General features: G+C 57.7%; 3 protein-coding genes and 1 long non-coding RNA gene across 25 annotated transcripts in view; 2 read left to right on the top strand and 2 right to left on the bottom strand.

Annotated features, from left to right (window-relative positions):
- Positions 1-456: 456 nt before the first annotated feature.
- Positions 457-7,009, top strand: KCNAB3 (potassium voltage-gated channel subfamily A regulatory beta subunit 3). Its single transcript, XM_043583024.1, is given in 15 exon segments — positions 457-971; positions 974-1,130; positions 2,422-2,465; positions 2,539-2,576; positions 2,807-2,886; positions 4,203-4,247; positions 4,329-4,373; positions 4,573-4,616; positions 4,815-4,901; positions 5,176-5,261; positions 5,417-5,537; positions 5,622-5,713; positions 5,809-5,929; positions 6,099-6,187; positions 6,456-7,009. Coding segments are annotated over 15 exon segments (1,209 nt in total). The 5' UTR covers positions 457-889; the 3' UTR covers positions 6,534-7,009.
- Positions 7,010-8,703: 1,694 nt separating this feature from the next.
- LOC122484917 lies at positions 8,704-11,621 on the bottom strand. The gene is made up of 3 exons (XR_006297740.1): positions 11,277-11,621; positions 10,695-10,872; positions 8,704-9,495 (listed from the first exon to the last, which is right to left on the bottom strand). It is a non-coding gene; the product is annotated as an uncharacterized LOC122484917 (long non-coding RNA).
- On the top strand, positions 11,512-14,097 carry RNF227 (ring finger protein 227). The gene is made up of 2 exons (XM_043583026.1): positions 11,512-12,007; positions 12,125-14,097. Exons 1-2 carry the CDS (start codon positions 11,518-11,520, stop codon positions 12,178-12,180), a joined length of 546 nt encoding a protein of 181 aa, XP_043438961.1. The 5' UTR covers positions 11,512-11,517; the 3' UTR covers positions 12,181-14,097.
- Positions 14,098-14,705: 608 nt separating this feature from the next.
- Positions 14,706-20,311, bottom strand: part of CHD3 (chromodomain helicase DNA binding protein 3) — a 25,538-nt gene continuing 19,932 nt past the window's right edge. For 8 of the 22 annotated variants that reach the window (XM_043582985.1, XM_043582995.1, XM_043582987.1 and 5 more), the window contains exons 31-40: positions 20,128-20,240; positions 19,904-20,039; positions 19,689-19,790; positions 19,377-19,508; positions 19,118-19,226; positions 18,549-18,681; positions 18,047-18,288; positions 16,825-16,988; positions 16,465-16,591; positions 14,706-16,014 (exon numbers count right to left, since the gene is read on the bottom strand). In XM_043582985.1, the coding sequence (XP_043438920.1) occupies positions 15,774-16,014; positions 16,465-16,591; positions 16,825-16,988; positions 18,047-18,288; positions 18,549-18,681; positions 19,118-19,226; positions 19,377-19,508; positions 19,689-19,790; positions 19,904-20,039; positions 20,128-20,240 (1,499 nt within the window). In that variant the 3' untranslated portion in view covers positions 14,706-15,773. Of the gene's footprint in view, positions 16,015-16,464; positions 16,592-16,824; positions 17,331-17,407; positions 17,806-18,046; positions 18,289-18,548; positions 18,682-19,117; positions 19,227-19,376; positions 19,509-19,688; positions 19,791-19,903; positions 20,040-20,127; positions 20,241-20,311 lie in introns of those variants that run through there. The other 14 variants (XM_043582999.1, XM_043583000.1, XM_043583002.1 and 11 more) reach the window with 12 other exon arrangements.

Here is a 20,311-nt window from a genome sequence, read left to right as displayed (position 1 = left end):
TGAATGCCTATTGCTTTTGCACCATCATAAATTTAAAAAAATGTAAGTCAAACCAGAAGTGGGGACCATATGCGTTGACATTTTGGATTGGATAAACCCTTGTTAGGGGCAAAGGGGCTGTCCTGCGTTTTGTCCTGGCCGCCACTCACTAGCTGCTGATAGCACATCCCCACCCCCCAGCCCCAGGGGTGACAGTCAAAACTGTCTCCAGACCTTGCCACACGACCCCTAGGGGTAAAATCGCCCCCGACTGAGACCCACTGTGCCGAGGGAGGCCGACCTGCTGCGGGTCCCAGGGGCTCCGATAACCAGCCTCCCTCCTCCCGGCTTCCACCCTCCTCCCGGCTTCGCTAAGCACACAGAATATTCAAGCTGCGGAGCCTCCGGAGGAGGGGCTTATGCAGATGAGCGGCGGGCTTTGCTGGGAGGCGGGCGGCTTTATGCAGATGAGGGGGCGGTGCCTGCATGTTGATTATCTGGGCCCGCTGCCGGCGCTACTGGGAGCCTAGCGGTCCCGCTGCGGTTTGGGCTGGGGTGGCATCTCTCTTACACCGCCACCCCTCGTCCCTAGGTCCCCATCCTCCGAGGACCGCCCTCGACCTTTACCCTCACCCATTTCCCCCTCCTCCCCGCACCAGGGCCCCCGTATCTGAGTATCTGCACTCGTGCCGCCCCCGCGTCTCTCCCCTCCCGCCGCAAACCCCGCGACCTCCAGCAGCCCGCCCCCGTGGGCCCGATCCCGCCCCGCGGCTCCCGCCGCAGCCTCCTCCGCCTTCCCGCTCTCCCAGGGCTCGCGCCACTACACCCCCCGGCCGTCCGCGCGCGGGCTTCCCTGTTCCCTCCTCCTCCCGCCCCCTCGGAGCCCCCTCCCCCGCCTGGGCCAGCAGACATGCAGGTGTCTATCGCTTGTACCGAGCAGAACCTTCGCAGCCGGAGCAGTGAGGACCGTCTGTGTGGACCCCGGCCGGGCCCCGGGGCGGTAACGGCGGGCCGGTCGGCGGGGGGCATGGGAATCCTCCAGGGGGAGGAGGGTCGGTCCCTAAGGCCCGGGCCGCACTGGTGCCCCGACCCCCAGCGCCCGCGGGGGCCCTCCGAGAGAGCACCGGCCGAGGCACTGGCATGAAATACAGGTATGGGGGTGGCCGAGCAGCCCACCCCATCTGCTCCCCTTTCCGGACCCCTGAGGTTTCCTGGGATGCCTCCAGGACCCGTCAATCTTCGCTAAGAAGATCCCAGTTCACTCCACCTCTTCTTCCCTTCACCGGGGCTCTCCCTTACTCGGTCCCTCTCTGTCTTCGTCGATCCCCTGAGTAGGAGAAAACCAACTTTACCAAGGCTGACCGGTCCTGTCAGAGCCAAGGGATGCCCCTGAACTCCCCTCCATACCCCCAGGAAGTCCAGGGATGCACGGATCTCCAGGCTGGGCCCCCTCTGGGATGGAGTGTCCTTGGGTCCGTGTCCTGGGAAGAGGGGGGAAGGAAACGGCTTCTCACTCTGGCCTGCTCAGGATGCCTGACCCAGATACTACCCCCCTTCCCTGCCCCAAGGGCTGGGTCTCCTGCCACCTTCCTTGGTGGGGAGGGGAGTGGGGCTCTTGGAAGCATGGGGCACATCTCTCAACCCCTTGCTGAGGGACAGGGGCTTGGTGGAGAAGGTGGACTGAATCATAACCGACTTTCTCGGAGTCCCACTGGGCTCTCAGAACTTGCATTAGGGCAGAAGGGAGGGGCTCCCGCCTGGGAGTGAGCAGAGGTCACTGATCTGACCTTTGTCACTTGAGCAATCTGATCTCCTCCATGTGTTGGCTTTGAGTGAGGAGGCCTTGGGAGGAGGGGGCTCTCTGGTTCAGAGACAAGACTCCACAAGCCAACAGCAGTGGAGGGAGGAAGAGACAGAGCTGGCCTTTCCTGTCATAGTCCACTCAGGTGGTCCCAGCTGCGTTTTGGGGGCCCATCAGCCTAGCCTGTCCAAGGACCCTTGCCTGCCTGAGTGCCTGAACTTGACTTGGTTTACCCCCTTCCACCTCAGTGTCTGCCCTGTGGTATAGCACCCTCTATCTAAGGGTCTGATTTCACCAACTGACCACAATCAGCCTGTCACATTCCTCCCAGCCTTGAACTCCACACATCCCAGAGATGCCTGGAACGCAGACAAGACCCCAGCAGAAGAAATACAAACCGGGCAGCACACCTCCCATGTGCTAGGAGGGACAGGGGCACTGGACATCGGCTCCAGGGTCATTTATTTGTTCACTTAGGCTTTGGGCATAGCACTGCCCATTGCGGTAGGCCCACTGGATCTAGTTCCTTTGGACTGAGATACCCTGAGGGCTTCTGATTCTGGAAGGAGAGGAGCTGGGGGCTGAGAATATATGCCCTTAATGGAGGCTCCACCCCTTCCTGCCACTTCTGTATCCTGCAGGAACCTGGGAAAGTCTGGTCTTCGAGTATCCTGTCTTGGCCTAGGTGAGTTCGAAAGAAGAGGAATGAAGGGAGGGGGCCTTCGTGGCTTGCCTCCCACCTGACTTCTCTCTTGCAGGCACCTGGGTCACATTTGGTTCTCAAATCTCGGATGAGGTATCAGTGATGGGACCTGGAAGCAGGGCCAGGGGCTGTGAGGGAGCCAGAAAAGAGGGATGTGGACGTGGAGAGCAGTCTGGACAACAAACAGGGAGAATGGTGGACCTGAGGCTGGGGACGGGGGAGGATGTGGAGGCCAGGGCTGAGCTGCCGTGGGCGGGAGTGCAGTGAGGGGGGGTCCCTGAGGGCCAGTGGTTGGTCTTCATCTCTTTCTCTCACCTCCCTAGACAGCAGAGGACGTGCTGACAGTAGCCTATGAGCATGGTGTAAACCTGTTTGACACGGCTGAAGTGTACGCAGCGGGAAAGTAAGGACTGGGGTGAAAAAGCCAAGTTACCCTTGAAAGGCTAAGAGAACCTCGGGGCTTCTTGTTTTCCCTCTGGGGGACCTTGGGAATTCTGTAACCGCGAACTTCCAACCTTTCAGCCAAGGGGCCCCCAAAGCACTATGGGAATTGTAGTCCCAACAAGTTCATCTTCAGCTTAGAGGGCGAAGGGTGTCCTGTGCAATAAAACTGAAATAAAACCAACACCTATATCCTGGGCATCCGTTATATGCAACGATTTGAGGATTACAAAGCTGAATTTTCAAACATGCCAGGCCACGCGTCACATACCCATGGCTTCACGCTGGGAGTAGCTAAACCCTAGATGAGCTCCCTCACCAACCCCCCCCCCCCCATCCCCTTGGCCTCTTCTCCATGTGGCTAACTCTTCAGCTTATCTTCAAGACTTGGCCCAAATGTTAGCTCCTCTGAGAAGCCATTGTCCAGCTCCCCAAACTGGTCACCACTCACCTCAGGTCCCAAAGCCCTTTATACTGCCCTCTGATGCACAATCTGTCAATTACTGGTTTATGTAGCCATATTTGCTGCCCAACTGGGAGGCTCCTCCTTCCGTGAAATTTGTCTTCCTCTTCCTCATGTCACCTCCGTAGGTACGCAGAGCCTAGCACAGAGCAGTCACTGCTTGTGGGATGACAACACACCCTCCTAAGGCTCACGGTTGAAATGGTTAAACCCAAGACACAGGGAGATACGCAAGGTTAAATAACAGGAAAACTAAAGTAATAGTCCGCCGAGACCGTTTAAGACTTGTCACGTGTTGGTTAGCTCCTAATTAAGTGCCAAACAATTGGGTCAATAAAAGTTATGGAAAGTGACAAGAAGGGCCGACCGTAGAGTGTGGCAATCAGAGAACACTTTCAATAAAAGGAAGCGGAATCCAAGCTGAGCCTTGGACGCTGTGGGGGATTTTGCAGAGGATCGAAGAAGGGAGAGGGCAATGCAGATGATTGGAACCAGACCAGATGATGCGGTGTCTCCGCCCGCCCCCCACGTTACTACTCTGTTCTCTCATCATCTTATTCTATCCCTTTGGAACAGAACTTGGTACACAGTTGATGTACAACTGATATTTGTGGTGTGAATGAAACCTAAAGGACTATACCCCTCCTTCTGGGAGCCCCTCTTATTTTGTCCAGGATGGTCTGACAGCCTAATGGGCTCCTGGCTTATGGTCCACTTTACGAGAGAGGAAATCCATTGAAGGGAAAGGTCGGGAGGAGGGGAAGGAACTGACCCACGCTGGCGGGATCAGTGCTTCTGCATTGTCTCTCTTCTAGGGCTGAAAGAACCCTAGGCAACATCCTCAAGAGCAAAGGATGGAGGTGAGACCGTGTTTTGAGGGGTCGCTGGGGAAATGATCATCCAACATCCCTTCTCTGGCTTCTCTCTTTCGCTTTTTCCAGGAGATCAAGCTATGTCGTCACCACCAAGATTTTTTGGGGAGGACAGTAAGTGGCCACCACACTCTATGTGGGGAGATCTACAGAGAATGCGTGCAGGTGCATGGGAGAGGTGTGGGTAGGGCTGCCACCCCAGGTCTGCGTCCTGCCCGTGAGGACCCACGCCGTCCCAGTTTCTCATGGCACCAGGCCAGCCCCGGTCCCCTATCTTTGTCACACCTCATCTTTGACTTATCTTTTTCTGCAGGGCAGAGACCGAGCGAGGCCTGAGCCGCAAACACATCATTGAGGGTGAGAGTTAGGGGCTGGGGATCTGCCCGGGCTGGGTACAGAAGCCAGAGGAGTTGGGAACGTCTTCCGAGACTCTGAGTTGGAGGCTTTGAGTAGGGGAGTGGGGAGCTAGGTGGCCACGGCAAGGGGGTGATGTCTAACTCCTTCGGGGAAACTGAGGCTGAAGTGCTTACCTTCCTCTCCCCACCCCTCCCCCAGGCCTGCAAGGATCCCTGGAGCGCCTCCAGTTGGGATACGTGGACATCGTCTTTGCCAACCGCTCAGACCCCAATAGTCCCATGGAGGGTAAAACCAGCACCCCAGCCCTGACGGTCCCCCAAAGCAGCACTTCCTCAAACTCTCAGCAGGAAGCCAGCCCCTGCTCAGGAGGCCTCCCAATCTGCACAGTGGAGGCTCAGACCCTAGGTCTTAGATGGGGAGGGAGGTGAAGTGCAGTTACCAACCTCTCTGATTACACAGAGACGCCTGGGGTCTCGGTGGGGTAGGCAGAGGGCTACAGATATGGAGTCCTGGATGCCAGGGGTCTGACAGTGAGATGCCCTCTCTCCCGTGTGCCTAGAGATCGTGCGGGCCATGACCTATGTCATTGACCAGGGCCTTGCCCTGTACTGGGGGACATCCCGATGGGGAGCTGCAGAAATCATGGTGAGCGTGCCGCCCCGCTTACCCCCTCCCCCCGTCCCACGACTGGTTCCCACCTTTCACGCGGCTGCTCCAAACCCCACTCCACCGGGGGAGGGGGAGTGGAAACCCAGGGAAAAGAGTGCTCTGATCTCCATCTCTTCCCCACCTCAACCCAGGAGGCCTACTCCATGGCCAGACAGTTCAATCTGATCCCTCCAGTGTGTGAGCAAGCGGAGCACCGTCTGTTTCAGAGAGAGAAGGTGCAGGTGCAACTGCCAGAGCTCTACCACAAGATCGGTTCGCAGCCCCCCATCCCTGCCTGTCCCTTGGCCTAACCGTCACCTAGATCCCTTTCCCCACATCCAGTCGTCTTCCTCCTAGGTGTTGGCTCAGTCACCCTGTCCCCTTTGGCCTGTGGCCTCATCACGAGCAAGTATGATGGGCGAGTCCCAGACACCTGCAGGGCCATCAAGGTGAGATCTGGGGGCTCAGGACGGCAGGACTGGGCTATCTGGGCCGCTCTGGGTGGTGGGGGAGTGGCCTTTTGCCCATTGTCCCTGGCCCCCAGGGCTACCAGTGGCTCAAGGATAAAGCGCAGAGTGAGGACGGCAAGAAGCAACAAGCCAAAGTCATGGACCTTCTTCCCATCGCCCACCAGCTGGGCTGCACTGTGGCACAGCTTGCTATCGGTGAGACACTGCCAGCCCTGGACCCCGCCGGGCCTCACCTCCTGCCGGGAAACCCCCAAACCCAAGACTGGTTTGTCCCTAAGGAGGACCCTCTTCCCCAGAGACACTTCTGAGGTGTGTACGCCCGCTGTTCTCCATCAGTTCTCTTTCTTATCTCCTCTGGCCCCAGCGTGGTGTCTCCGCAGCGAGGGTGTCAGCTCGGTCTTGCTGGGGGTGTCAAGTGCAGAGCAGCTGATAGAACACCTGGGAGCCGTACAGGTGAGCCGGAGACTCAGAGGCGGAGCCCATCTCTGTCCCCTTCCCCAACAGTCAGGGAGGGCCTCGCTGTCCAACCCGTTATGGGCCTGGGAGCTCAACCACTACAGAGGCCCCACTTTGCAGAGGAGAGGCCCCAGAGGGACACAGGGCGAGGCAGGGGCGCGGCTGAGACTCTCTTCTCGCCACCTGGCCCCGCTGTGCTGCTCCTCTGGCCCTCGAACCGAACCGTTCGCCCTTCAGCGCCCTCTCCACCACTGCCTCCCTACAGGTGCTGAGCCAGCTGACGCCGCAGACGGTGACGGAGATCGACGGGCTTCTGGGGAACAAACCGCATTCCAAGAAATAGTCCGTCGAGGGACGCAGGCACCCACCGCGGGGCCGCCGCCCCCGCCGACGAGCGCCTCCCCGCAGCCGCCCCCCTCCCGCCCCGGATCCCTCCACGCCGCGGCCGGCCGGAACCGGGAGGCCCCGCCCACTAATGAGGCCCGCCCACTAACGAGTCCCGGCTTCGTGTAGCGCTGCGCATGAACAAAGCCATATCCTTCCGCGGCGGGGCTCGCCAGGGCAAGTAGTGCGCCGCCGCCCGCTGCGTCCTTCTAGGCCTTCCTGCTGACCCCGGGCATGAGTTACCGAGCCATCCCCTCTCTGCCACTTGGTCTCGCTCCCTTCTCTCTTCTCCTAGTCGCCGCCGAGGCCCGGGGGAGGGGGAGACACAAAAACAGGGCAGATCCCGGAGAGATGCAAATTACCTCAAATGTGGCCCTTCATATGTCATCAAGGGGTAATAACCTAATAAGAAGTGAGTTGTGATGTCATCTTGGACAAAGGAAATGGGGCTGTGACCGTATCTGGTACAAAGGCAGCCAGGCTGGTCCTGGCGGGAAGGAAATGATCATCTTTGAGGACGCTGCCTCCCAGCAGAAGATTGGGGGTGGGGGTGGGGGGAGGCTCAAAATTAGCACCAGTGTCAGTACTTTGCTCTTGCCGAGAGGGGGTCTGGTGGGAAATACTGTGACATAGCACTGACGCAGATCAAAGGAAATTCGATGGCAGATGTATACATATAGCATGTGCTGGCGAAAGTGGTTGGGGGGGCCTCTCCGAAAAGTTGGGCTGTGCTTTGCGGGGCGAGGGGGACATAGTGACAGCCTTTAGGTCACGCAAAGACGTGGGGCTGACATAAAAATGTCTGGGGGTAGACTTTTGAGCCTTGAGCAGGATTTCCTACCCGGCAGTGGAGGCCTGCAGTCCTCCTCTGGCAATAATCTTAAAGCAATAATGATGGCCCCTCATCTGTAAGACTTCCCAGGGAACTTGTAAATAAAATCTCAGCTTGATCCCCGCTCACGGTGTCTGAAATTGCAAGGGGTCTCAGTCTCAGATATCAGGCCTTCACCTAGCTCCCTGCCTTTAGAAACTCCAATATTAGCTTTCTCTCCACTGACCGAGACGTCACGTTGCTAGTCACTTCCAGTCACTGCCCTCACCGGGGACCCAGGCCCCGACACCCCAGGCCCCAGTTTCCTTCCTTCCTTCAGTCTCTGCATGCCTCAGAACCCACCCAGCCTTCTGGCTTCATCGTTCGGTCGCCGCTCCCTCTGACACCCATGCCTTTGTGTTTAAAGCTAACATTAGCCACACCTCTTGTATATCTCATTTCCCTTTTCCTGATACGCACACGTGTGCCAAGGAACTACCTGGGTGGTTTTCTTGTGGCTGAACGGCAGGGGCTCCTCTGAGGTTGAAGGTGTGGGATTTGGTGAAGAAACGGTGCAGTGGAAACCGGTCTATGGTTGAGATGATGCTGAGAAAGGGAGGGAAGGAGGCATCATAAAGGAAAAGAGAAAACCGGTGAAAGATCAGTGAAAGAGGGTGGCAGAAAAGCAAAGACTCAGATGGGATTATGTCAGACACTACCCCTTAATCTCCCCCCCCCCCCCCCCCGCCCCCAGGACTCTGATTTCCCTGGGACACAAAGTGGGCGGAAAGTTCCGCAGATCACAAGACAGGGGAGGAGGATGAGCTTTGCCTGCCTTAAAATACAACCTCACCATCTCCTCTCTACCCATCCTCGCCCCTTCCTGATCCTGAAGCGGAGGGAGCAGAGTAAAACCCATTTCCAAAAAGAGAAGAGTCAGCAGCCTCCCCTTTGCTGGCTAGCAACCAACCGGATCCACTAATGAATACTTACATCCACGCCTAACATCTCCCACTCATTTTGGAAGGCTGACGGAAACAAGGAGGTAAACCGTATGACTAAACCGTGATGATTATTTATTCTGTAACAAACACGCAAGGATTTCTAAATTCAAAATAGTATTCTCTTTAAATGGTTACCTCGGAGGATTATCCATTTACTTTAATAATGTCTCCCCCAACCCTTGGTCAAAACGTTAAAAAAAAAAAAACAAAAAAAAACCCTGTTAGGAATTCCCTCCAGAGGCTGTCTGTAAAGCGGTCATAAGAAATCCTCCTTTGTAGTCACACCTCATTTACTGTATTCATCACGCACCTTGTTCACTAATTTAACAAGTATTTATTTATCGAGTCCCACCATGGTATGGCACAGGGATACAGCGGTAAACAAAATCAGACCCTGAGCAGCCTGAGCAGCCTGCATGGAGTTTACAGATGGGAGAGGCGAACCAGGCACCCCCCTCCAAAAACACAAATTTCTGTTGGTCAAAGTCCAGAGGCAAGCATGTGGTGTTACCTGAGGCTACAGTGGTATTTGACGAGGTGAGGAGGCTTTACGGGGCGCTGGAGGAGGAGTGCGGGTTACTCACATGAAAGTAAGAGGGTTAGGGGAATAGAAGCTTTCCGGCAGAAAGGAACATGCATGCCAAAGGTCAAAGCTAGAGGGTCTAAAGAGAATGGAAGCCAGCTGAGAGACATGGGTGGGTTCAGGGCATACAGGACCTTATAGGGCACTTTGGAATATTCTTTTCATCCAAAGGGCAATAGGAAACCCTATCAGTTATCCACTGACACACACAATTCACCCCCAAAATTAGCTTGGCTGTTTTCTCTGCTGTTTTCACCTGGGCTCACTCACGTGGCTGGATCCAGCTGGCAGGTCCGCTGAGTGGGGAGATCAGATGGCTATTGGCTGGAACTCCTCGGTTCTCCACGCGGCCTCCTCTGCTGGTAAATTCCCTTACGTAACAGACTCAGGGCAGCGCGAGGGGATGAAGGCAGAGGCTCAAGGCCTCTGAAGGACCACGACATCACTTCTGCCATGTTCTGTCGGTCAAAGTGAGTCACAAGGTGAGCCCAGATTCAAGGGCTAGGGGAACAGACTCCCGTTCCTGCCGGGAGAAGCAGCAGAGTCACGTGACTTAGGAACGTGAGGCCACTAAGTTATCACGACATTAAAAGGTTTTGAGAAGGAATGGAAGTGGTGCGTGGTTAGGACCTGGTTGGGCTTGAGATCTGGGAAGGTCACTGTAAGCCATGTAGGGAGAAGCCTGGAGAAGGCCAGAATGGCTGTGGACAGACTGGCCAAGAGGCTCCTCCCAGGGTCTGAGCAAGAGACGAGGGCAGCTGGGACTGCTGCGGTGTTCTATAGGCGGGGAAAAAGTAGGTGGGTCAGGGAGACATTTAGGAGGCAAGACTAACAGGGCTATAGGGCTTGCTGAGAAGTTGCCAAAGGAAGGTGAAAGGAAGTGGGTGGGGTCAAGGAAGACACCTGGGTTCCTGGAGCTGGGTAAAGAAAGAGGTGGGAAACACTGGAAGACGTGCTGATTTGGACAAGGAAAGCACCACTTTGGGTTTTTGAAGACAAATGAGAAAGGAAAGGTCTGGGAGCTTAGAGTCTAAGGCTTTGGCTATCAAACACTTCGGAATCATTTATATAATCACATCTGCCCGAAATGGTCACGTCATGATCTCACTGCTCGTGGGTTGAAGCCCCGTGTTGGGCTCTGTGCGGACAGCTTGGAGCCCGGAGCCTGCTTCGGATTCTTTGTCTCCCTCTCTCTCTGCCCTTCCCCTGCTCATGCCCTGTCTCTCTCTCTCTCAAATATAAAACATTAAAAAAATTTAAAAAAAAAGCAGCTCTACATTGCCTGTCAAAACTAGCAAATGTCATGGGAGTATAGCAGCCCCCCCCACCCCCAACACCTGTATTGACCAAAAGAGATGGATGTTGACGATGTTGGGTATTGAGAAGCCAACACAACATAGGCTGGGGACACGGGATAAAAATAGCTAACACATGGTGTTTCCTGTGGGCCAGGCCGGGTTCTAAGCACCTTACATATACAAATTCATCACTATTATTATCCACATCTTACAGACGAGGAGAGCAATCAGCCCAGAGACGTTAAGTAACTTGTTCAAAGTGTCACAACTCCTAAGTGCTGCAAGGTAGGATCTGAACTCAAGCCAGCTGGCCTTAGCGTCTGTGCTATTACCTTCCAAGCAAAACCTGAACGGTAGGGCCAGGAGGCAGCTGGGGTGGGTGTGGTCCCAGGAGGGAATGTGGGCTGTGTTATGTCTTGTTTACCTGTGGGGGGAAGTCAGACCCCTGAGTCAGAACTCATGCTGGGCTGCTTTGCTGAAACCATCACCGTGTGTGGGTGTCCAGGCCTGGCTCCTCAGGAAGGAAAGGATTCCCAGCATTCCTAGGAGGAAGGCCATCCATGGTCCCGGCATCTAGGTGCCTCCTTAAGTTGAGATGTCAGCTGAGAGGTGAGCAGTTTGAAGAGAATGAGTTTGGGAGGCTAGCCTTACAAGAACGCAGGCAGGACGTGCATAATAAAGTGAGTTGAGGGCGGCATCCGTGCAGATTGCCCAGGAGCCCCCTAAAGACTGGGCAGAATGGGCAGTGTCATGGACTTAGGCAGGAAGCCCGGGTGGGGTTGTGAACGAGCCTGAGCAACTGAACCAACAGGCCCAGCGGGCAGCAGAGACCGGGGCAGCGCCCTGGGCCAGCGGCTGGGGGCCAGCGCCGCAAGGGGCCTAGAGATCTGCACACAGAATTGAGGGGGCGCTGGCTTAGTGTTGGGGGACGAAGGAAGGCACGGGGAGAGCGGGCTGGTGTGCCTCCCGCCGGCCCAGTCCCCGCGCCACCCGGGGCGTCACCTACCTACCCCGCTCGGCCGTCACCTGCATTCCCGGCTTCCGGCCTCCACCGCCCCCACGCGTGCCGCAGCGGGGAGCGACCCAACCACCGGGGTGACGCCTCGAGGGGCGGGGTGTCGCTATTAAAACCGGCGAGAGGCCGCGGCGCCCGCCCCAGGAGTCGACCCAGGCCACTAGGAGGGCCTGTTCGTCCAGCCCACGGAGCCGGCCGAGCCTGCGAAGCCCTCGAGTCCGCGGCGGACACCATGCAGCTCCTGGCGAGGGTGCCGTCCCTTCCGGAGCGGGGCGAGCTGGACTGCAGCATCTGCTACCGGCCCTTCAACCTCGCGGGCCGCGCGCCCCGCCGCCTGCCCGGCACGGCGCGCGCCCGCTGCGGCCACACGCTCTGCACCGCGTGCCTGCGCGAGCTGGCGGCGCGCGGCGACGGCGGCGTGGTGCGCCTGCGCCGCGTCGTCACGTGCCCCTTCTGCCGCGCGCCCACGCCGCTGCCGCGCGGCGGGGCCGCGGAGGTCGCGGTGGACCCCGACTTGTGGTCGCGGCTGGAGGAAAGGGCACGGGCCGAGCGCAAGCCGGACGAGGCGGGCGGGCCGGTGCGGGGAGGCGGCGACGCCGACGACGAGGAGGAGAGCGAGGAGGGGACGGGACCCAGGAGCGCGGGCTGGCGCGCGCTCCGGCGGCTGTGGCATCGGGTGCTGGCGCCCGCGCGCCGCTGGCGGCGTCCGCTGCCTAGCAACGGTGAGGGGCCGCCTGAGTGTGGGGGGGGGTTGGCTGCGGGGAGGGGGTTGCGCCCGGGTTCGTAGAGCCTCGGCCGCGTCCCCCTGCCACCACTGACCCTCCGTCTGTCCCCCCTAGTGCTGTACTGCCCGGAGATTAAGGACCTGGCCCGCATGACCCGCTGCACGCTGTAGCGGCGGAGCCTGGAAGCTGCGGCAGAAGAAAGGTGGGAGCTGCATTCTCGGGACACGCTCTAGAGCGGGGATGGGGGGATGCCAAGGCTACCCCCGTCCCCCTTCCCGGGGCTGAGCCCAGCGCAGGAGGGACCGCATCGAGGCGTGTGGACGCCGAGCTGGGAGGCTTGTAGCAAATCGCCCCTCTCTCTGCGGACTGCGCCCGCCTCGCTCCGGGGAAGGTGGAAACAAAATCTACATCCCCGGGGGAAGGAGACATTGTTTCCTTAGCTGTGACTTTGGCTTTTGTCCAGGGAAGCGTGGAGGCACAGTAGGTCCTATTTTAGCGATTCTGTGTCCAGTGGTTGAAAAAAAATGTTTTTTAATGTTTATTATTTATTTTTGAGAGAGAGACACACAGACACAGCATGAGCAGGAGAGAGGCAGAGAAATAGGGAGGCACAGCATCCGAAGCAGGCTCCAGGCTCTGAGCTGTCATCACAGAGCCCGACGCTGGGTTCCAACCCAAGAACCGGCCTGAGCCGCAGTTGGAGGCACTCAACCTGAAGTTGGTCACTTAACTGCCCGAGCCACCCAGGTGCCCCACGGGGTTGAAAAAAAAATTTTTTTAAGACATAATGGAAGAGGGGAGGCCGGTTTTTGTGTGCTGTTAATAATCCCGCTTCTCTGGCACCTTAGAAAGCTGAGAAAAATAAGACGTATTGGTTCTCCCCTCCCCCCCCCCCCAGAGCTGGTATGCCTGTCTCCCCATTCCCAGTGGTGTGTTGGTAAAATTATTGAGATGCCTGTCTGCCTTGCTTCATTTCACAATCTGCCTTCAACCAGTTAGGGCAGGTTATCAGAAGGTCCAGAGGGCGTTTTTTATCTGAGGCACCTAATTAGGGCCTATCAAGGGTAGGAGAGCCATTTGGTGAAGGCATCACATTTTAATCTTGTGATATTATCTGTCATTGTCACAGTCACAGGGAAAACACGGTCGCTACTGAAAAAATAAAAAAGATGCTCATCACAGAATTTTAAACTAGTGCCCCATAATTGGACAGCTTCTATCCTATGTCGGGATTCTATTTTAAAATCCTGTAAGTTACGTTAGGAGAGTATAATTATAGTTTAGAAACAGCAGTATCAGTGGCATTACAAAATCTCAGGATCCCCACTTCAGACTCTTGAGTTGTGTTTGTTTTTTTTTTTCTTTTTTAACATTTATTTATTTTTGAGACAGAGAGAGACAGAGCATGAATGGGGGAGGGTCAGAGAGAGAGGGAGACACAGAATCCGAAACAGGTTCCAGGCTCTGAGCTGTCAGCACAGAGCCCAACGCGGGGCTTGAACTCACGGACCGAGAGATCATGACCTGAGCCAAAGTCAGACGCTCAACTGACTGAGCCACCCAGGTGCCCCAAGACTCTTGAGTTTTAACAAGAATCCTAGGTGATCTGTACGCATAGAAACATTTAAGAACGGCGGTCCACATCCTAGACTTGCGAGGCTATCACCATCTGCGGTGGAGTATTGAAAACAGTTGGGATAAGCGATCTGCATTTTATTGGAGGTCGTAAAGGGACTTTCTGTTGCTGAAGAAATCTTTTCACGTGCGCACTTATTATGTTGCACTTTTCCTGAGTTAAAAATGTGAATTTATGAAATATCAAACCTCAGTTTTTATAACCGTATCTTAGCATCTTCCTGTCCTTGTCTTAGCCTGAATGTTCCCTGTTTGGGGAGGCCTTTCTCATCCACCTAATGCGGTCCCTTCCTTCACAGGTGCTCTGTTGCACAACTTATTTTGTTTTCAGATAGTGTGTGCCTTTCGTGGGTGTGAGCTCCAGGAGAGCAATGGCTGACTTGTGACTTGTATCCCCCAGGGCGAAAAGCAGTGTTTAATGTATAGTATGTGCTCAATAAATGCTTGTTGGGCAGATCTTTTATTTTTTAACACATTAGCCTCAAAACCTAAGTGTCTGGTCTCAACCTCTGAGCGGCGCTGGTCATGAACAGTACGTGTCAAGGAAAGATCTAGCAGTTCAGATCTTTGGCAAGTATGACCCCTCCAACTCCTTTTAAAAAAAACGGTGCTCTGCCCCCCACTTGGAACTGAGCCTGCGGGGCTGGACTGACCTCTACTGACTCCTGCAGGAACTCAGCAGCTTGAAGGTGGACAGCGTGATGAAAAGGACGGACAGGAGGCAGTTCAGAATCGTGCCCAGTCCCCTCCCCCCACTTCGCCCCTGCCCAGGAAGCCCTACCTGGTCTCTGATCTCAGCCTGAGGGCTGCGTGGTAGCCTGCTGCTCCCTCACCCTCCATCTCTACACTGAGTTCACACCAGGGTTGGGGTGGGAGAAAGAGCCTCGGAGTTTTAGTTGGTGATCCAAGGAAAAAATAAGAAACAGGAAGTCAGGAGATTAAAAAAAAAGAAAGGAAAAGAAAGATGGGTAACACGAAATGGCAGAAAGCAGTACCCTTTCTTTCCTTATTCCTCCCCGCCACCAAAGAAGTCCCCCACTCAAAAATAACAGAGCACACAGAAAGGAAAGTATAATTTATATGTACAACCAATACACCTGATACAGAAGAGGGGATGGGGACAGCCCAGGAGTGGGGAGTGAAGAGACTGGGAAGGGGGCAGCAAGAAAGTGAGGGGCAGCGAAGAGGAAGTAGGGGTTCGCCATGCAAACTGCCCCCCTCCCCGGCCCCTCCTGGGGGGGAGGGTATGCCCGTGTCTCCCCAGCCTGCCCCCCGCTGTTTCGTTCTGGTCCCAAAGGCAAGGTCGTCCCCCTGACGAGGCCCCCTGCCTGACCCACTCAAATGTAGTCCGTGTTCAGGCCTTCAGGAGGGAGGGCAGAAGTCCTCCGAGAACCTGAACCCAAGAGCCGGGGGCTCCCCCATGTCTGGCCTGTAGTATTTTCTCCCACCCTTTCTAGGTTACCCGGATCCCTAGAACAGATTGGGGAGCTCCTCTTTGGCTTGAGGGAGTATCGCCCAACCATTACTCTCTCTGTGGGGGGGGGGGGGGGGGGGGGGGGGTGTGTGGTCCTTGGTCCCTAGGGAGAGGGGCAGATTCCCAACACAAGATGCCGGTGCGCAGGAGGTAACAGCCAGTGATTCTGAGGCTTTATTCCGAGGCTGACCGGGAGTGGGCTCCCTCCCTTTAACTGCTCGCCCTCCGCATGGTGGGGGGGGGGGGGAGGTAGGGAAGGAAACATGCAGCCACCCCTCCTCTTCCCTTCCTCCCTCTCTCAAGTCCCCCTCCTCTCTTCAGAGCTGTCCCCCCCCCCGCCCCCCACAAAGTTCCTAAAGGCCAGGCAAGGCTAACCCCCACCTCCGCAGGGGATGGAGCTCGTACTGCAGGAGTAAAGACTGGGGAGGCTCCACCTCTTGCCTCCCCACAACCACATATCCAGAAGCCGTGTGTTGGGTGGGCGGGGGGGGGGGGGGGGAGAAAGGGACTCAGAAGACCCTGCTAACCGCCTCCCACCCAGACCTCTTCGCACCAGCATGGCCTTCAAAGCGTGGTGGGAAAGGTGCACGGGAGGAGGGAGAGGCAAGGGGCCCTTCTTGAAGAGAGGAGTCGTAGAGAGGGGTGGGGGGGCTCCTAGCCCAGAGGTGGCCCCAGGGGTGGGGAAGGTGGAGAATTGGCCGCAGGTCCCAGAGCCTGAGCTGGGGGGCGGCCCCGGGCACGAGGCCTGGCTGATGGGCAGGCCTGGGGTCCGGTCAGTCGTCTATACAGATCACCTCCCCGGCTCGGGGCTCCTTCCGATCCAGCCCGTCTGACACCAGTGCCCCCACCATTTCCTTCTCCTTCTTCACCAGCACCGGAGGGCCGTTGGTGGCGGCTGTGTGGGAAGGGGGTGAGGAAGGGTCAATCCTGACTCCGCTCCCAGACATGGCTTCCCGCCCAGAGCACTTCACTGCTAGGTTACCTCGTGCCCCTTCTGATCTTCCAGGGTAGCAGGGGTGGGAAGACGAGGGCGAACCCCTCTCATGTTCCAACTCCATTACCCACCCTCCTGACTTCACCTTCTCTTCCCCAGAAGTAACCCAGACGGGGGAGGCTCGGGTAAGCAGGACCAAGCCACAGAACCACTGAAAGCCTTAGGTTTTTGGCAACGGGATTGGAAGGGAAATTAAAGGGTGGGAAGGCCAGAGCCCAGCACGACTCCACTCCGCAGAACAGTGGACACGTGCCCGCAAGCGGGATGGGCCGGAGCAGTAAACGGGCAGCTGAGCGGGGCTGAAGCTCGGAGAGGAGAACTGGGAAGAGCGGGGAGGAGTCCCCGGCTGACCTGTGATGAAGGACCCTGCAGGCATCTGGCTGTAATTGGCGCCTGCGGCGGCCAGGGCCCCTACGGGTGCGGCGCTGAAGGCCGCCCCGTACCCCGGAGGTGTAGCGTACGGACCCGGGGGGAAGGCCTGCAAGAGAGAGCAAGCCCACGTTAGAGGCGCCAAAGCCTGAGAGAGAAAAGACGCCGTAGGGTGAACACGGGTCAACTCCAGAACTACTGAGCGCGTGGCATAGACGCAGGGAGCCTCGAGGGTGGGGAGCGTGTTGGAGCAAGGAGGTTTTCCGCACGGTCTAGAGTCGATGGGAACGTGGGCAGGAGAGTGCCCACGGGGAAAAGCGGAGTTGGGACAACGAGGGTTACCGGTGTGGGGTGAGGCTCCGTGCCCTTGCTGGCCAGCCGGCTGAGGATGCTGCGCTCGGACATCTGAAGGCGGGCTGCGATGGGGGGTATTCGGGACAGCGTGGCGGGCAGGCGGGTCACGTCCGCCTTCATGTCGCTCAGCAACTCCTCCAGCTGGTTCAGAACTGGGGCCCGGGCCACGGAGAAAGAGGGGCAAGAGAAAGACAGGGAAAGGGAGAGGTGGAGCCAGGAAAAGACGAGGAGTCAGATGGACAGACACAGTCAGAAAGACAGAGAGAGGAGGAGGTCAGAAATACCAAAGAACCAGAGGTCAAGAAAATGACAGAGTAGACAGAAAGAGTGACTCGGCGGGGGGGGGGAGAAAAGGCATCAGGTGAAGAATCAGAGAGACCAGAACACAGATGGAGAGAGAGGAAAGGAAACGGGAATACGGAGAAAAGGGAGATGGGGGGGGGGGGGGCAGACATTGGAAGACACGGGGCGGGGAGTTGTCAGAACATCCCATACTGCAAGAGTGAGGTTTTGGGGGTGGGGAGGACGGGGAGGAAATAGTCAGGAGGTGTGGGAGGTGGTAAGTGGTGTCGAAGATTCGAGGAATCAGGGTTTTAATATGTAAGGGGGAGGGAGGTTAGAGGATCAGCATTACAGATTCAAGGAATTAGAACAGGAATCAAGGGGGCCAGGAGTCAGTCACTACGTCAGACAGGATTAGATGGTTAGAGGGCTCTGGAACTTAATCTATTATCAGTAGGGTGAGAGGGTTGGGGAGAAAGGGGTGAAGGTCAACGGGAAGCTTCGTGGGGCAGGGTCAGAGGGTGGGACGGTGGCAGTTTCTCTCTTGTGGGGCGAGCGAGACGTGAGGAACGTGATTTCTGGGACCGGGGGCGGGAAGGATTTTTGGGGGCTACACACAGGCCAAGGCCCCGGAGAGGGTGCTATTAGCGGTATGGCAGGCGTGTGGGTCAACGAAGAAGTTCCGCCCTGTGGAGGGGACGCGGCACAGTCTCACGGAGTTTGGGGAAGGGGGGAGGGTCCCTCCACTGGGCACTGGCGTGACCGCTAGTGGGCGCGGACGAGGGCTGGCTCGCACAAACCCTAGAGGCTAGAACCACGGGGTGGCCGGGTGGGTCAGGGTGGGGTTAGAGGTCAGAGGGGGGGGGTTCAGAGGGGAAAGGGGTCAGAGGGGTGGGAAGATTTTGAGGGGTGCGGGGTGAAGACTTACGCAGCGTTGTGGGCCCTCCCCCGCGCGGGGCCGCCGCGGCCCTTACCCTTGTGCAGGACGGCGTTGGCCGGCTTGTTCCCCGCCAGCGACTCCTTGGAGAGGTGCTGGTGGCTCTCGGCCAGGCACTCGGCCTCGGCGAAGCGGGCGTGGAGGGCCATGGCGGGGTGCGCCGGCTCCTGCGATAGGTTCAGGTAGGCCGCCCGCCGAAGCTGCTCCTCGATCACCAGCGCCTGCTCCAGGAGCTGGGGGCCCGGCGGGAGGGTGAGCGTGGGACGGTGTGGGGGCAGCGCTGCGGCCCCACGCTGCCCTCGCTGCCGGCCCAGAGCACCCCAGCCTCACACCGGGATGGACCGTGACAACCCAGCACGGCCACGAGGTCACGCTCCGCTCTGGGCCCCCGGCATCGCTGCCACCCTCACGGCGTCAACCTTCCCCACACACCTGGGCCCACCTCTGACCCAACCCCGTCCTCAACGCTGTTCCTTCTCTCTCTGATCCCCACCTTGAACCTCCGGGCCAGGAACTTATTTTTCATCTCCAGGAAGTTCCCCTTATTGGCTTCGGTTTTAAACGGCTCATTGATAATGGCAAACTGAGCATCATTCTGGATGTCCTGCCACCGAGCGTAGCCATGGCTGCGACGAGGGAGGGGCCGTCAAGGAATTTAACAGGGATGGGCTGCGCTACGAACACTTCTTTTGAGATGCCTGGGTGGCTCAGTCGGTTAAGCGTCTGACTTTGGCTCAGGTCATGATCTCGCGGTCTGGGAGTTCGAGCCCCGTGTTGGGCTCTGTGCTGACAGCTCAGAGCCTGGAGCCTGCTTCCGATTCTGTATCTCCCTCTCTCTCTCTGCCCCTCCCCCACTCGTGCTCTGTCTCTCTCCCTCTCAAAAATTTAAGCAAACATTAAGAAAATTTTTTAAAGACCAAAAAACACTCCTTCCCTTTGACCTGATCTCCCCCAAAGTGTGGCACGGCCCCCCTTCCCTGGGTGCGGACTCTTCTTTCTCTGTAACTCCCCTCTCCGGGCTGGGAGAACTGTTTTTTTTCTTGCGTTCATATCAAAGGATACAGGACAATCCCAGCCAGCAGCCAGTAGTCGTGTCTTCGGTGCCAGATCTCGTTGAGTCTCCCCGAGGAAATAGCTGCCCGTTCCTCATTCTGCCACAGCGTGTGAAGCTCTGAGAAGCGGGCAGAAGACAGAGACGGGGCGTCAGGCCTCGGGGAACGGCAGCCGGGCGGAGGGGAGGGGTGTGGACAGCGGGAGGGGACAGTGCCCATGAGGATGAGCGCATCCCAGTGAGGAGCAGGCGGCAGGGACAGCCCCCCACCTGTGAAGCCGCCGTCTGCGATGTTGAACATGAACCGAGGCTTCTCCGCCTTCTCCTCGCGCCGCCCGTTGGACCGTGGCTCGTCCCGAGGAGGCCCCGGTCGAAGCTCCCGGTCCCCCTTCACATCCTCTGCTGGGGCAGACGGGGCAGAGCTCACACCTCGGCAGGGGCTCCTCCCAGCCCGGAAGACCCTGCCCTGCACCAGACAGGCCCTGGAACGGTACCCCCGCCCCCAGGACCCAGGCATTTGGCCCCCAGACTCCACCGCCCGATTCCCCAGGGACGCAGGTGTCCAGTGCTTCCGCCCATTACCTCTCTTGCCCAAATCCCCTGTCTCCCCCTCCGGCCTCTCCCTGTGTTCCTGTCCATCCAATGGCTTCTCCTCCCCCCTCTCTCCTGGCGTTGACTCTGTGGCTGTGGGAGGGGGAAGGGGACACGAAGGGAGGATGTCACCCTCATCCCCTGACCCCGGAAGAGGGAACTCCCACATTCGAAGCCCCTCATCAGCCCTAAGCCCATGAACCCACCTGACTTCTCTCTGTCCCCCCGGTACCCAGGTTCAGGCTCCATTTCTCCTGCTATTCCAGACACCTCTTCCTCTAGAGGAATCTTCCTTGGCTCCAGCCGCTCCCCAAGCGACGGGGCTGGGCTAGGGGCGTCGGCCTAGAAGACGACCATGGGGTCAGGATGAAGCAGAGATTCCGGACACCTCGACTGTCTCCTTCTCTGGGGGAGCCAGGCAGCCACACACCTCTGTTTCCATCTTCTCGATCTTCCTCTCGGGCTTCTCCTCCTGGTTTTCCGCTTCATCCTTTTCAAGAGGTGTCCTGACGCCATCTCCCTTCTCACTTGGAGCCGGAGTAGCTGCGGGGGGGAGGCAGAGACCCCAGGCTGTCTCCCACTCCTCTGTCCGCGGGGCGCTGGCTCCCTGCCCA

The sequence above is a fragment of the Prionailurus bengalensis genome, chromosome E1 (genome assembly GCF_016509475.1).
Source record: "Prionailurus bengalensis isolate Pbe53 chromosome E1, Fcat_Pben_1.1_paternal_pri, whole genome shotgun sequence".
NCBI classification, from domain to species: Eukaryota; Metazoa; Chordata; class Mammalia; order Carnivora; family Felidae; genus Prionailurus; species Prionailurus bengalensis.
This window is presented reverse-complemented; position numbering and strand designations above follow the sequence as displayed.

What these genes read in the sequence shown, in the direction of transcription:
- RNF227 (XM_043583026.1), top strand. Translation starts at nt 11,518, where the DNA reads ATGCAGCTCCTGGCGAGGGTGCCGTCCCTTCCGGAGCGGGGCGAGCTG. An exon ending in GCGTCCGCTGCCTAGCAACG is followed by an intron (nt 12,008 to 12,124) that starts GTGAGGGGCCGC and finishes TGTCCCCCCTAG; the next exon opens with TGCTGTACTGCCCGGAGATT.